Source organism: Aulonocara stuartgranti (assembly GCF_965226115.1).
Source record: "Aulonocara stuartgranti genome assembly, chromosome: 17".
Taxonomy (NCBI): domain Eukaryota; kingdom Metazoa; phylum Chordata; class Actinopteri; order Cichliformes; family Cichlidae; genus Aulonocara; species Aulonocara stuartgranti.
This window is the reverse complement of record NC_138953.1, coordinates 32,373,672-32,389,501: the sequence shown is the minus strand read 5'-3', so window position 1 is coordinate 32,389,501 and position 15,830 is coordinate 32,373,672. Positions and strand designations below refer to the sequence as shown.

The 15,830-nt window shown below is 39.9% G+C and overlaps 1 protein-coding gene across 6 annotated transcripts in view; it reads left to right on the top strand.

The window, feature by feature from the left end:
- The window catches only part of grm8a (glutamate receptor, metabotropic 8a), a 323,575-nt gene that overhangs the window by 140,909 nt on the left and 166,836 nt on the right, over nucleotides 1-15,830 (top strand). For 5 of the 6 annotated variants that reach the window (XM_082511551.1, XM_082511554.1, XM_082511552.1 and 2 more), the window contains one exon: nucleotides 10,242-10,458. In XM_082511551.1, coding sequence (XP_082367677.1) covers nucleotides 10,242-10,458 — 217 coding nt within the window. Of the gene's footprint in view, nucleotides 1-1,648; nucleotides 1,674-1,842; nucleotides 1,948-10,241; nucleotides 10,459-15,830 lie in introns of those variants that run through there. The other variant, XM_082511556.1, reaches the window with a different exon arrangement.

Genomic DNA, 15,830 nt, shown 5'->3' with positions numbered 1-15,830 from the left:
TGACACCATCCATGAGAGCTCGTCAAATATTAGGAGTAGATTACAGAGTGTCATTGCAAAATTGACTAATTTGTAGATGGATAGGTTGATTGGATTTAGCTGCTCTTAAGTAGATCAATAATAAATCAGTGCCATCATTCTAGTCACTTGTAATCCACGTCTTTATCTTGCCTCTGAGGTGATTACTGCAAGTCATCTTACCCTTATCTTAATTAGAAGCCACCAACTTGCTTTCAAGGTGCCCAATCTGGTGTTAGTTTCACACAAAGGCCACTCCCCCCACCCCCCAATACCTGCATAACGTTTATTTGTGATTTTGAAATATTACAGAAATTTTTTAACAAGGTTTAACAGATGAGATGCTTATTTATTTTCATTTCCTAGTGGAGCTACAAGAATCCATGGTTTAATGTGTAGAAACATATTTGGAAAAGGAGAGAGCTAAGTGATATAAATGCAAAAAAGAGGGCCACTTTCATGAGGAAATCAATTTGCTTTGATATAAGCTCTATATAGTCGGCATGAAAACAAATATCGGAGAGATTGGGGAAGTTTCCGCTGAAAGTTTTTCCTTAGTCTCTTTTTAAATGTGTGGCCTTGCATGTGAGTTTCATCCCATTAGTGCAAAGCATTGTTCCCACCTGCCGAACACCTTCTCTACAGTGTGCCACTGGAAAGCTCCAGGGAATTAATGGCTCACTGGGCCATTAATTCACTGCCTCGCTCCGTGCCTTGCTTATACTTCAGTCTCCCAGACAAACTGAGCGCTACCTTAGAGAGCTAAGAGTAACCATCGATTGAGTTCCTCTTATCTATCAGACATTTAAGGATTTGTGTTTTGATATACCTGCAGGTACACCGATCCATTTCCTTGATGACAGTGTAACTTCTTATTTGTATTTTTTTGTCTTTTTATTTATTTCTTTTTTGCTTTTACCAAAACCAGTCTTATCCTAATCACTTGTTTTCATATAGACAGAGGAAAAATATTCCCCACCTTTTAAAAAAAAAACCCAAAAAAACCCTTCTGTCAGCATTGAGTCTCATTTGTGTTCCTTAACCTCTTCACTTTTTTAGAAAAACTAAAAAAATAAAACAACCCCGTTCATTCCTTTTGCTTGCTACCCTACTCAGATTTTTTTCCCTCTGTTTGCTCCCATCAAGTGGCTTCCTTTTTACTCTTTCAGTCTCTTTCTTTCATCTCGTCTACATTTTTCATTTGGTTGTCAACAAACAAATTACAGGCTTTTATTCTATTCTGAATTTGCTGTGATGTGCAGAGCATACACAGGGTAAACCCAGGACTTTAAAGGGAATATGTCATTGTTGTTTCGCAGCATTTAAATGAGCTCAGCATAACTTTAGATTTATTGTCAATAATAAAACTAGCAGTCATTAGGTGCATTGTGTTGCCCTAAAGCAGGGCTCTCCAACTCCAGGCCTCGAGGGCCAGTTTTAGATCTCACCCTGAGTCAACACACCTGAATCAAATGATCAGTTCATTACCAAGCCTCTGGAGAACTTTAAGAAAGGGATCTCAAACTCTAGTCCTCAAGGGCCAGTGTGTCCCTGTTGCAACACACCTGAATAAAATTAGTAGCAAGAATATAAGAACTTGACTGCATGCTGAAAAGGCAACCCCTCACCCTACTCAAGTAAATTTTTAAGTGAATGTAAGTGTTTGGAAAAATGTATTTCTAAAAGTACTTTTATTGCAGTATGTCCATTCACTCATGAGCTGCTGTAACATGAATCAAGTGGCTGAATTGCCACTTGAGCATGTAGTCAAGTTTTATAGTCTTGCCAATGACCTACTAATTTTATTCAGGTGTGTTGCAACAGGGACACATGGAAAAGTTGCAGGACACCGGCCCTCGAGGACTGAAATTTGAGACCCCTGCTTTAAGACATGTTGAGGAAGTAATTTAGCAATTTGGCTGCCCTAAGGTGTGTGTGTTCTTGTGCTTGCACTTCATGTGTGAGCTAGCATTTGCCAAAACTGGTGAAACATGCACTTGTTGTACTTTATGTGAGCTGTCTTCTACATCAATCGAGACTATAGTATTTGCTTGCTTTCACATCCATGTGAATTTGAGTGACTCCCATTCTAAATCTATTGGGTTTAATCTGATTTTACACCTGTTGTAGCCATAATACCGTCAACTCTTCTGGGGAGGCTTTCCACAAGGTTTAGGAGTGTGTTTATGGGAATCTTTGACCATTCTTCTTCCAGAAATGCATTTCAGAGGTCAGACACTGATGAGAAGACCTGGCTTACAGTCTGCGCTCTAATACATTCCCAAAGGTGTTCTTTTGGATTGAGTTCAGGACTCTGTGCAGGCCAGTCAAGTTTTTATTTTTTGAAGTACCCCTTCACCTGGCAAATGCCAAACCCAGACTTGTCCATCAGATTTTCAGACTGAGAAGTGCCTTAAAGCACTACATCTGATGCTTTGCATCGAGCTTGGTGATGTAAGGCTTGCATCCAGGTCAGCCACTGAAACCTATTCTATGAAGCTCTCTAAATGCTGTAATCTGAAGGCCAGAAGTCTGGACATCTGTAGCTGTTGACTCTGAAGAAAGTTGACGACCTGTGCACACTCTGCACCTCAGCATCTGCTGACCCCACTCTGTGATTTATTTATTTTTTCTCCATAGCCTACCACTTTCTGACAGTGTTCCTGTCATTTGCACTCGCATTCACTGGATTGTGGAATATTTAGTAGCACACAAATTTCTCAACTTTACTTGCTAAACGGGTGTCATATCACAATACCACACTGGAATTCACTGAGCTCCCGACCCATTTTTCCACAAATGTTTGTAGAAGCAGTCTGCATGCCTAGGTGCTTAATTTTATACATCTGTGGCCATGGTAGTGATTGCAACACCTGAATTCAATGATATCGATGGGTTAATGTAATTCTTGAAAATCAGTGTCCTGACAACACTATTGACTTGGATGTGAAATGGCCAGCTGTTACCATATCACCCTCTACAATTTGGATGAATTAGTCTATCCTAACATTGGACAAAAGGCTGGAAGCCATGAACAGGATTCCAGTCCATCACAGAGAGCCAGGCAACCACTCATGCTCACATGAATTTAAAATCCCCACTTAGCACAACATGCTTGTATTTGGACTGAGGAAACCAAAAAGAAACCTTTGGAAGAACATGCAATTTCGTGAACCTTTTTGTTTTGGTATGAGTCATCTTACACCTACAGCCATGGAAAAAGTAGTTTAACTATCATAGTCTACTGTGGTAGTTGCATTGTTAAAATATAATCCCCTTTTAAAACAGTTAAATGAGGATACATTTGTAACATGAAAGCCTAAAAGACCGGCACAAATGCAAAGGTACAAACAGTAAACAGGAAAAAATGAGACAGATGGCCCCAGACAGGGAGAACGGGGTTAGACGGAGCGAGAGACGCCCAGGCCTTAGCCCCAGCAGTCTTCATGCTGGTAAATTAGCTTGGTGAGATCCCACTGTGGCGATACTCTCCTCATTAAACAGAGACCAGGCTTGCTGTTAGAGGGCTAAGTCAAAAATGTTTTTGAACAAGTAAATAACTATCCAGACTTACTCAAAAGCAGGGATCCAGACGACCAAATCAATTTACTGTATTTGTGCCTATATTCTCATGGTCACCATGCTCTCTTCAATTCCTCCAGCTCATTCTGGGTGTCTAAGACTTGTCAATCCTTGTCTAAGCTCTGTAGCCTTTGAAATTATGTATACAAAATGACTACAATTTCTCTCCACGCAAAAGTTGACTATAAATTGGTTAGCGTGATTAAGCAGATAATTTTATCACGGATGACGTGACCGACCTTCCTCACGATGCCCCTGCAAGTCTGTCTGTTTAACAACGTATCCAATCCTCTTACTGACAGTGTTTGTGTGTGTGTGTGTATGTGTGTGTGTGTGTGTGTGTGTGTGTGTAGGAGACAGAAAAGCGATATGTGCGTGTAATGCTTTGGGGTTAATTAGCTTCAAACCAATGCCATCTATCAGCCTTCTGCTCAGACTCTGCTTCCCTACCTGACGGCTCCATTACCACCAGATACACACAAGCACACACTATAGGCCAGTTTAGGTTGCAGTCATGCTTCTGTAAGGTCTCCACATGACAATAATTTTTTAAAACAACATTTAGAATAAAAAAAAAAAATCTAATATTTGTCATAGATTTAGATTGTTTTGTGCTTATTTTCAGCCCGTCGTAGGTTACTGTAGCCTGAAAGCACAGCACAAGTTGCTGACTCTAACATTCCTCACAAACCAGAAGTCTCCTTAGGTAAGCATATTTTGCCATGCTGATTTTTTTTGTCTTTTTGGTTCCTCTGCCAGGATGGGTGCAATTCTGTGAAATGAATATACTCAACTTTGGTTCCCAGCTGAAACAACACACACACACACTCACTCACAAAAAGCCAGTGGCTTGAATCATTAGGTCCAAATCCGGCTGTTAGTTATCTGTTCAGCTCCCTAGTGGGATTTAGTTGGATCTATAGTGAAGGATGAAACTGTTCCTCTCTTTCACCAAACCCATTAAGGAACAGACGGGGCAGACCTAACTGTCTATAGTGGCAGGACTTCTAGGATATTGGCTTATATTGGTTTCTATTGCTTTCACTGCCCCCAGAGTTTATTCAGGAGATACTATTTGGAAACAAAAAGCAGAAGGGCTTTTAAAGGTTTTCTTAAAGCAATGTTTTAGTCAAAGGATTTCGTTTCCAGAGCTCAAGAAAACAGTGATATTAACAGCTTGCTGGTGTTGATTGATTGTTTTCATGAAGGGGAAACATAAGCTTTTACTCTTTCAATACTCTTTGCTTAGAGGGGAATACAGCAATTAAGAATTAATCTGTTATTTTTATGGCTGAGACTAGTCTATTCCATGTTTTCATTGTGATTAATTCTATACTTAAGCAAAGGAACCAAGATTTAATATCTTTGCTGGCTGGGCCCAATCGCTATTCAGTGGCAGCCCCACTACTTGATGTAGATTAGTTTGTGTTTGTTCTTAGAAAGAGTTTAGGCTTCTAATGAGGTTTTGTGGGGAGGTACAGGGAATAAGTGCTGGTTCAGAGACCTTTTGGCTTATTTAAGAGTAGTGACTGTAAGGAGGCGAGCAGCAGCATGCATACTGGAATTCTGGTAATCCAGAGATCCTTGGGAACAGAGGATTAACGATTTAAGATGCCTTCATTATACAACAGTGTGTGAAAATTATTTATTTGCTATTATATATAGACTGTATTCCGGGGATCCAAAACTACCAACAATTTGTTACTTTGTGGAAGTACGGTAGTTCTTTGAATAAAATGGGAAAAAAAAAGAGTTTAAAATTCAAGCTTTCAAGCAAGCATTTATGCAAAATGTCATATATTGAATGACTGAATTGTAATGAATAGCCAAACAAGGTTATGAACAGCATCTAGAACTAAAGAAAATAACATTAACGCTGTATGTTCACCAAAGTATTTTCTCTTGAATACAGCTATTTCTTAGTTTGTGATTGGGTCATCATTCAGGATGTCTATAAGGTCAAGTATCTCCAGGACATACTGCATCTACAGCGGTTTAGATACTTTCTGTCTCATAGAAAAAGAAATACTATCAAATTATTACATTTTAGCATCATCTTGGTTACAAACAGGCTTTTTATTTTTTTATTTTTTTAGCTGAATATAAGTCTATTTGCAACAAAAGTTTTCAGTTGCTTTATCTGTCCACTTTCCACTACTAGACTCCGATCCAGTTGTTTATACATTCAGTAATTATTGTTGATATCTTTCTGCAGTCAGTGGATATTGCATAGATGATAATAATTGTCTTCCAAAACTCTGAAACAATACAGGACATTACTCTGATAAGTGCATGAGAGTCAGAAAGTGTTAATTGAAACGGCAGATAAGCCTATACATACTCTTCCATTTATTACTCACACTTGTATTTCCCTCTCTCTCCCTCATACACTCACACACATATTCATTAGAGCAAATGGAATTAAGGGGATTGCAGGCATAATCTTCTTCCCCGGCGATGTGGGGGAACCAAGCTGTTAATTTGCCGCCTCTAACTACACCTCCAACTCAGCTTGTTTTGAAAAGGGCTCAAGTCATTGCGAGTCAATGGGAACTCACAGTACGTAAATGATTTACAACACTCAAACGTCGCTTGACATTTGGAAAATTAAGAAGGTTTCTGCACCTTTATGAAAGGTACATATCTGTTTTTCAGGGATCTATGAATGTGTCAGTAGTGGTAGTAACTTGGTAAATGGACCAGTACTTATATAGCGCTTTTCTACTCCAACTAATCACTCAAAGTGCTTTTTACTACAAGCCTCATTCATCCAGCCACACACACATACACACAGGCACTTTTTTTTTTATATGTACGTTTTCGATATTTGCAGTGCATCCTGATGGAGGCAACTCTGGGTTCAATATTTTGTTCAATGGATGCTTTAACATGTAGACTGGGATATCCAGTGACTATTGTAGCACTTACGTGGGTTGAAATACAGTATCAATGGATAATTACCAAGGTAATGAGTATTTTTGGGCTAGTATCAGAAGATTAAGAACGACCCTTAGAGCTCTGCTACATGAATGGCAGAGAAACCAGACAAACACAGTTGTGTGGCTTAAAAGTACTTTAGTGATGTTAAGCCTTTTAAAGGAATTTTGTAACCAACACTGAATTACAACAGGTTTTAACAGAACTTCAAGTATAAAATTTTCCCCCAAAGTAGCAAAAAAATAGAATAAAAATAAAATTGTGCACAAGTAAAGAATTGGTCTTTTTTAAGTCCAAATGGTGCTGGTGGGGTCCTTGACAAACAGGTGTATTGCAATAGAATCTGTCCAATAAGGGGAGTGAGTGTGTGTGTGTGTGTGTGTGTGTGTGTGTGTGTGTGTGTGTGTGTGTGTGTGTGTGTGTGTGTGTGTGAGAGATTGTCTGTCCTACCGCACTACTTGTACAGTAGAGGATTGCAGTCCATCAATGTGCAAATGAGTGTGCGTGTATATGTATATCGTCTCCTAGGATCTTAGGTTGGCTCGCCATCCAGTGAACACTGTAACACTCTGGGTTCTGGAATTGCTGACCTGGTCTTTGGATTCGTCCCATATAAAAACCTGTTGAGTGGATGCTCAGCGTTTACGTGAAGCCACAGCTCAGTAAACCTTCCGGTCTTGTTCTGTCCTCGATAACAATTTTTAGCCCGCCTGCTCTGTTCGGCTATAGAAGCAGGAGACTGAAAACTTGGGAGCTGGTACTAAGGAAGGATAAGAGCTGCCTAGAGCTTCACTGATTGGCTGACACGAGAGGAGTGGAGTAAAACCTAACAGCTCTCATCAGAGCTCATCAACCCTCGGAGAAACTTAACCCTTGTTTAACCAGAACAAATATATAAATCTGTGTCCCTTTTTTGTTTAAATAAATATTTTGATCTCTTTTCACTTTCATTAAACAAGAACAGTAAGAACAGAAACAATGAACATAAAATGTTTTACTTTTTCTTCTTTTTTGTTTAAGATGATTTTAGGAATTGGGTTACACTATACTGACATTTATTTACAGTTATTTTTATTTATACCAGACGATACTTTATTTTAACAGGATAATGCTGTAAAAATATGTAATTAAATCATTTATTATAGCATATATCTAGTAAAGCTCCAAGTTTTACAGTATTTTTTTAACAGTACAACAGTAATTCTGAGGCACCAGCCCTATCACAACAAAGAACTGGATAAACCAAAGAAAAAGTATGGAAAGATGGCTTGTGCTTCTGCGTTGTCAGTAGCTTTGCTTGTGAAGTACAGTCGCACTTTTAAACAATTAAGTCACTCGGATATTTCACTGGGTGTGTGCTCAAGTACGGCGTGGAGCAGCAGCGAGCAAACAGCCACCTCTGCCCCTCAAACACAGGAAAGAAAGGAGAAAAGAGAAAATTCATCATGTTTTCTCCGAGTAGAACTAATAAAGCTGGAGTTTATCGATACCACAGTCTTTAATAATTTAGCCCTGGTGCACGTTTTATTACCTGTTTTCGCTACCTATCCCTAGTGACTATATAAATGTCTGCAGAAATATTTTGTGAAAACACAGGTATATTTGGGGTAGACGGTACTGGCTCTATGCCTGCAGTAGACAATACTGGATGTTGAATCTGTACTTTATGTAACTCTCGCTCCCTCACTGCACTTGCTCTTTTCTCTGCTTTTCGTCCTCTTACTCAGTAATGACTTGGGAAGGATGACAAGTCATTACTGAGTGTGTTTGTCTGAGTATGTCTGTGGTTCCCAGCTTTAGAGTGAAATAACAAAAGATCAAAGTATTAGGTTTGCGGAGGTCACAAAGTTTCTTTCCCATGGTAAACAGACGGATACCTCATACTCCTGCATCCATGAATTCAGTGCTCTTTGAAATGGATATTCAGTTATTTAAAAGTACATAGAGTAAAAGACCAAGTAAAACGGTGGAGTTACACACAGCATAGACGTGAACGCAGCAGCACATGCATGTAGCCACATACTGTATATACAGTGATGAGCTGGAATTGGCTTTGATTTTTTTCCTTTTTTGTTTGTTTATCATTACCTCTATGAATTATACATATCCTGAAGTTCACCAGAGTTCCCAATTCTATTCCCCTGACAGAGGAGACCAAAAACGGCACTCAAATGCTGGAAGTGTGAACTTCCATTGGGTTGGAAAAATGGAAAGTTATTAAACAACTGAAAACTGAGGAACAAAGCTGTTTTGTTTCAAAATTAGATATCCAGCCAGCAATAAAACAAGAATTTTTCCATTTAGTACTGAGCAATGAGCGTTGTCATAGAAGTGAAAACAAAATATTCTCTCTTCTCAATATTCTCCTTATACACAGTTAATGTGCTGTACAGGTTAGGAATTACAATTAGCATACTTCATTTACAATACAATGCATTTTTATGCTGCATGCAATAATCTTGAAACTTAGCATTATTTACCTTTGTTTACAGATTTGCTTCAAAACCACTGAAGAGAAATAACTTACAGTATCTCTCAAAATGGATCGCTGACCTTTTTAAAATGGCAAAGACAAGTATAGATGCACAGCGACAGAGACTTCAGATGATGCTCAAAGGGAATAAAGACAGTGAGTGATGGCCTTTAGAAACATTCAAGTCACATAAACACACATACTTGCACACACTGTCTGTCCTAAATCTCCCGCCTGGATTTGCTGTGTTCAGCAGTTGTCGACGTTGGTGTTTTTGTGTGTGTTAGCATGGGAGACAGACAGCTGACACACCTTATGCTTGGGCTGAGATTGGCAGTTAAGAGTTGCTTCGAATGTATGCCAATGATATCTCTGCCCAAAAACTCTGTGTGTGTGTGTGTGTGTGTGTGTGTGTGTGTGTGTGTGTGTGTGTGTGTGTGTGTGTGTGTGTGTGTGTGTGTTTGCGAATGTTATAAATGGAGGGGCTTCTCCCACTGTCAGGGGGAAAAATCAATCTGCCTGTCAGCCATTGAACACCTTCGGCCTGTTATGCCACCTATCACAAGCAATAGACGTGTGTGTGTGTGTGTGTCTTCTGTTATTTCGTCAGCCTCTTTGTCTCTCCGTTCTGCAATCTGACTGTTGTGCTTTTCTTTCCCACATGTCTCTTCTCTGTCTCTTTTAAATTTTCTCTCTATCCTGAATCTGTCAGCCATAACACAAGTGTAGAAAAATGACACCACCTGCTTACCTTTTAGTTACCACACTGTCAGCCTGTATTCATATTTCCAATTATGAAGCAATTATGCTTTAATACCTGTTCATCATCAGTATGTTTTCTTTTTCCTTTCATATCTATGAACCAGCAATTACTCATTTTAGTTACACTGTAACTTTCATGTTGATGACTTTGTCTCAATTTCCTGACAGTTGTTTACCACACTGATCCTGCAGGGAGTGGGCGTTTTGTAATTCCTAGTTCAAATATCACTGAACCGTTTTACTTTTTCGAGTTTTTTTTTTTCATTGTATGGGAACACATTACTTGTGGTGATAAACATTAAATTGAAAAAATAATCATATAAGAGTCTTCCCACTTTACTCATTTTAATATGTAGGCAGTAAAACAATTACACTATTTGGCTCACGTTCAGAAACACCACGCTATTAACTGTGCTTTTTTTCACATTTCCTCAACATCTTCCTTCCTTCTTCCCCTTTTTCCATCCAGATCCCGCAGATCAGCTACGCCTCCACGGCTCCCGAGCTGAGTGACAACACTCGCTATGACTTCTTCTCCCGTGTTGTGCCACCGGACTCGTACCAGGCCCAGGCCATGATGGACATCGTCACGGCAATGGAGTGGAACTACGTTTCCACGCTGGCCTCAGAAGGCAACTATGGCGAGAGCGGCGTTGAGGCCTTTATCCAGATTTCCAGAGAAACTGGTAAGAGCGAACCTTTCCTCTGTTCATCTGCATCCCCCCTTAAAACGAAACCTCAGCTCAGCCTTGATTGAGATTAGAAGACTTATATTGTTTTTCTATATCATAGATTGTTCTGATTTTGTCTACATTTTATGGCGACGAGTTTTTATCCTCCAGCTTTTCTGGGAAAATGTTTGAAGCAGCATTTATATCTCCTTCTCTTCTGTGTTGTGTGACACCTTCATACAGTATTTGCTGTGACTGTCACTCCAGAGCAAATCATAATTTAAATGGATTTGAGTGAGAGCAGAGCGGAGGTCTATACTAGAGTTAAAAAAACTGTTAGAAGGCAAGCTCGCCACTTCTGCTCCACTATCAGGATGTAATAACTATGATATGATGTTCATAGTGCACTTTGGTGTATAGTACATGAATAGTGGCTTTGGCCTGCAATTTTGGATGAATTGTAGAAAGAACACAGTGGAAACCTGTTGTTTAAAGTTCTAGAGAAACTCCGGGGGAAGTTCACTCTTTGCGTAAATTGCAGGCTGTAGATTGCAGACTGTGGCGAGCAAACTGAGAAAGTTATTGTCGCAAACATGTGATGGACAAGTGCAGCCATCTGTGTATCTGTCTTTTAGTTCTTTATGCATGTATTTCTTTTTTGGCAGTGACGCCAGCTCTCGCAGACGCATTCAGCCGGTGTGAAAAAGGTGTGCTGTCATGGTTATTGTCCCTGAGAATTAGCAGAACAAGCTCTAAACGTCTAATACGGCAACTCTAGTTACTCTAGTAGGCAGGCGGGTGATACGGCGTTAAAGAGTGGATTTTTATGTTGACACAAAGACAGGGGTCATATTAAGCAGGTGGAAATCAAGAGTGAGGTTGATTTTAATAAGGTGGTGCAGAGTAAATTGTTGGTGGGAAATGTGTCTTGGGTTTTGGCCCGCACGCAGTCATTTCAGAGCACATCTGTTGCTGGTGCAGCATTAATGTGCTGCCACTTTGGTGCTTTGATCAACAAAAGCAAAGCTAAGTCACTAAACTGCTGTAAGAACTTGGAGCAAATGTTCAGCAGTAACAGACTGTAAATGATCAGTTTTGTCATTGCTGCTTAAACTGTCATCTGCAAACTGGGATCAGTAATTTGAGCAGGACCTGTTGTCCTCTGCAGCTTTATGCTGTAGTGAAAGCATCTCAGTTCATTAAATCTCTTGATCCATCTGAAGGCAGCAGGACTCACGCAGCCATGTGTCATCAAAGGAAGGACAAATGGTGGAACAGTGACAGAGTTACGGGTGCCTGAGGCTAACTGATGTCCATGACGATCAAAAGGCTTATCTGTACTGTAGTACAATACCACAGAAGAGCTGCTGTAAGACATATCTGAACACCTTCATGCTTCAGAATGGTAGACAGGTAGTATAACAGTTGGGGCATGGTCACCCCTACCTGTCTAGAGCCTTCAGTGGAAGCATGAGTGTCTAAACTGAAACATGGAGCTAAGTAGGAATTCCCCCTTATTGCCAGGTGCATGAGCATGATTTAGCAGGGAGAGAGATAGCAGCATGATGCATTTAGTAACAAGCTATTGAACCCAGAGTAGGAAATGTTCTGCTGGTAAACCTCAGGTACTAAACTTTGTTGCTGACTATGCATGGGGTTACTACAGCTGTCAAGATACTGGAATTTCAAAGTCGATACCAATACCCAAGAAAATACTCAATACTAGATAAAAGGTTTTGAGCCCATCGTGCAACAACAGAAGTAATGAAAAAGAAGTTATTAACATTTGTTAATGTTCCACAAATTTTTCCAGTTATAAGTTAGAATTAGCAAAATATTTTTAAAAAAATGCCCAACACATATCAATAATGTAATTATTGTGGAAGAAGAGCATAATGGAAGATAGAGTGGTAAAGTGTGGTATCACTTATGCTCATTGCCTGCTTTTCAAAACTGACCTCAGAGCTATACAACAAAATAAGAAACCCATTTCAATAAATTATTGTGTAAGTAGTTAAAGCTTATCATATATTGTCCACCATTCACACTGGTCCACCTCAGTCAGCAGCTCTTTGCGTCCTTTCTTCAGCTCTTGAGCCACAAAACCCGTCTGATTTGGCTGTGCTGCTCCGGATTTCACTCTTCATTTGCTCGGTTTACTTCTCTACATTAGACTCTGCTCTGTTGGGCTACGGTTCCCCCGCTGCTCTGCACAGCCAGCAAACTGCCCCGTTCTCTGTTTCCGTAATCCGCTCTGTCACTGCTCCATATTCCATCCATGTCACGTTCAGCCTGCAACAATTATTTATCTTTTATCTAACTAAAATTCAGTAGCTGCTACCTTAATGATAACAGATGGCTAATGTGGCTACTGGGTAACTGCTAACAGTTAAACAGCTAATGTCAACATATATGCTGGCCAGGTTAGGTTTTACGATAACTTTTTAATACTTCACTGGGTTGAAATAGGAGCTTAACTGTGCTCTCAAATTCCTCCTAAAGCGCTGTTCAGTGTTAAGAACATTAACTACTACAGCTGTTAGTGATTGGAGGGGCTGTGTGAGTGTTTGCCGGCAAATTATGATGCAAATTATATTAGTTAAAATTGGTTGGTTTCCTGTCAAATCATACAGTTCACATACATAAATAATAGCAATGCTCCAAATTTTAGAAATGAAATAACTTTTAGTAAGTTACACTGCAAAGTGCCATTGTCACATTTTATTGGAGTAGTTTGTGCTTACTTGACTTAATTGACAGAACACATGATTTAACACATAGAAAGGATTTATCGGTCCTGTGTTAGTCTCTGCCACCTTTACAACACTATTAAATAAAAGTAGCATGTCGTATTCTTTAAATGCACTAGACCGTCACATTATAGTTTATGAAACAGTTTAGAGTAGAAATTAAAATACCTTGGAACATTTCTGTCATATAAATGCCTTCATCAGCCTGTTTTAACTGTTTATTTCTGCCATCACTGTGCAAATTAAATTTAAAAAAAAAAAACGTACAGACCTGCCTCTGGCTGCAGATTTGGGGTGCTTTGAGTTCAGGTCATGCTGCTCTGCACAGTTGGGACAACAATCGGATTTCCTGGAGAAACCTCCCTCTATTTGTTGAGCTGCTGTTCTCATGCATCACTTAGAGCAGAACAGCTGTTTTCAGAGCAGTGACACCCGTGATGAGGGAATTTGTCACCACGGCCTCAGTACTTTTGAATTCCACTTCTAGAGCCGAAAGTCTGCAGGTCTTGAAGCAGATATCCTGCTCACAGCTATATTTTGTTTCTTGTCTCCCTGCAGCAAGCTTTTGCCATTTTCTCTTAGCCAAAGTCTTGGAGAGTAATGGGCTTCTCATGGTGATATACTGTACTGTTGTTAGCTGGGCTTGTATTTAGCAGTGGGATGTAAATTGGACAGTTGTTGGCTCTTGATTTTTACGGGCTGCTTGTGATCGATGTGTTTGCAGGTCTCTTTTAGTCTCGGCCTGCATTTCTGTTCTTTTTAAAATCACTCTTTGCCTGCTGTATTATCACGGAAAGATTTCAGGGCTGGGTTTGCTGTGAAGGGACAGTAGATGATGTATTTTAACTACTTCACTGGATGGTGGAGTGACAGGAAAAATGAGAACAAATCACTACAGAGTAAGTGAGAGTGACAGAGATACAGAAAATGAGAGAAACACAGAGAGATAGATCACTTGTCTGTTTTGATGTAAACTCTAAAAGCACGGTCCCTGTGGTCCTGGGAGCATCAAGATGGGTGAATGCAGAATCAAAATCAGTTTATGAAATCCTTCAAGTGATGTTGACAGATCAAAATGCTGCTGGTTTCCCTTGTTATGTCTCAAATGTTTTTTGAAAACACATCATGTTGGATGTTGACAAATATTTACCGACTGACAGAGCCAAGACGAGTAAAGAATCCATTTGAGGGGATTCTCATCAGTCGAAATATTTCCAGTTTTTATTTTTTATCATCCTGTTGATTTTCTTCCCTTTGTTGTTGTTGTTGTTGTTTCTCCATTGTTTGTGTGCTGATGCAGAAATGACAGTTTTTTTTTGTATGTCTGTGCTGTTGTCTAGCTGTCCATCTTAGTCCCGGTGCGTGTTTGGAGCCAGCTCGCCCAGGGTTTTGTGCAGTGGCAGTCAGCACATAAATGTTTTGTGTGGTGTCAGATCAGTGCGTGTGTGTGTGTGTGTGTGTGTGTGTGTGTGTATACGTCACTGTACAGTCTGAAGCAATACTTAGCAAAGTGTGTATTTGTGTTCTGGGCCGGGGGGTGGGGGCATTATCTTGCTTTATATGTGTGTAGGTGGATGTGTGTGTGGGTGTATGGTTGGGGCTGCATGCTGTGACAGCAGTCACTCAATTCTTTACTCTGCCTCTCTGAAGACGCCAAGCAAGCTAAGGAAGATACAGGGATGGCAGAGTGGACAAAACGCTGGTGAACAAGAGGAGGGGACAGGAAAAAGTGACAGGACGGGGAGAGTTCATAGTGTGTTGGAATTAATGAATGAAACTGGACGCTGGGAAATAGGTAGAATAGGAAAAGAATAAGGAAAGGAAGAGCAGCATTAGGATAAAAATAAGGACCCTGGTAATGATATTAAGCATGCGTTGTACACATATGCATGCATATATTCCCTGAGACACAGTCATATATTTTCATTTTATTGCATTTTCAATAACAAGTGGACCTCTTCAGATTCACTCGGAGAGAGAAAATAAGAGAAAGCGAGCTGCTGGGAATTTCTAGGATGTTATTTTGTAACTGCGGTGTAATGAGTGAAGTTTACAAGGCACTCTGCATACTGATACCAAACATCCATATGAATTGGTGTGTAATCATTCACCGATGAGTGTTAAAGGGTGGGTGTGTTTGAGAGAGTTATAGAAAGTGTGCACGTGTACTGCGTGCATTGTGAAAGGATATTAATTGCCAAAAACTGCTCTCATCACATTAGCATATGTCAGGGGTTAGTGGGTGTGTGTGGGGGGTGAATAGGTGATAGTGGCAGCAACAGAAAATGTTTAAAACTGTCCACTCAGACTTTTTATTTAAGACTCTGGAAGTTAAATCTTTACTTCTCCAATACGGTGTTTGAAAGTGAATATGTCCTACTTATGTTTGCTGCCGCACAGCTGCAGCGCTATGCCTCTCCCAGGAGGAGTAAGTAGAAAATTCTGCACATCTAATTTTTCAGCCAAGTCCACAGAGCAGTCAGCAAAATCTTTGTTTCAAAAGGACTGCTTTAGGAGGAAAAAACAACTGGAAACAACTTTGTTTTTAGGTTAGAAGGGAAAGAATGCAAAGAACAGGATGCAGGTGGTAAAGAAATCAACCTTCCTATGTTTGCCTTACTTTGCTAACTCTTAACA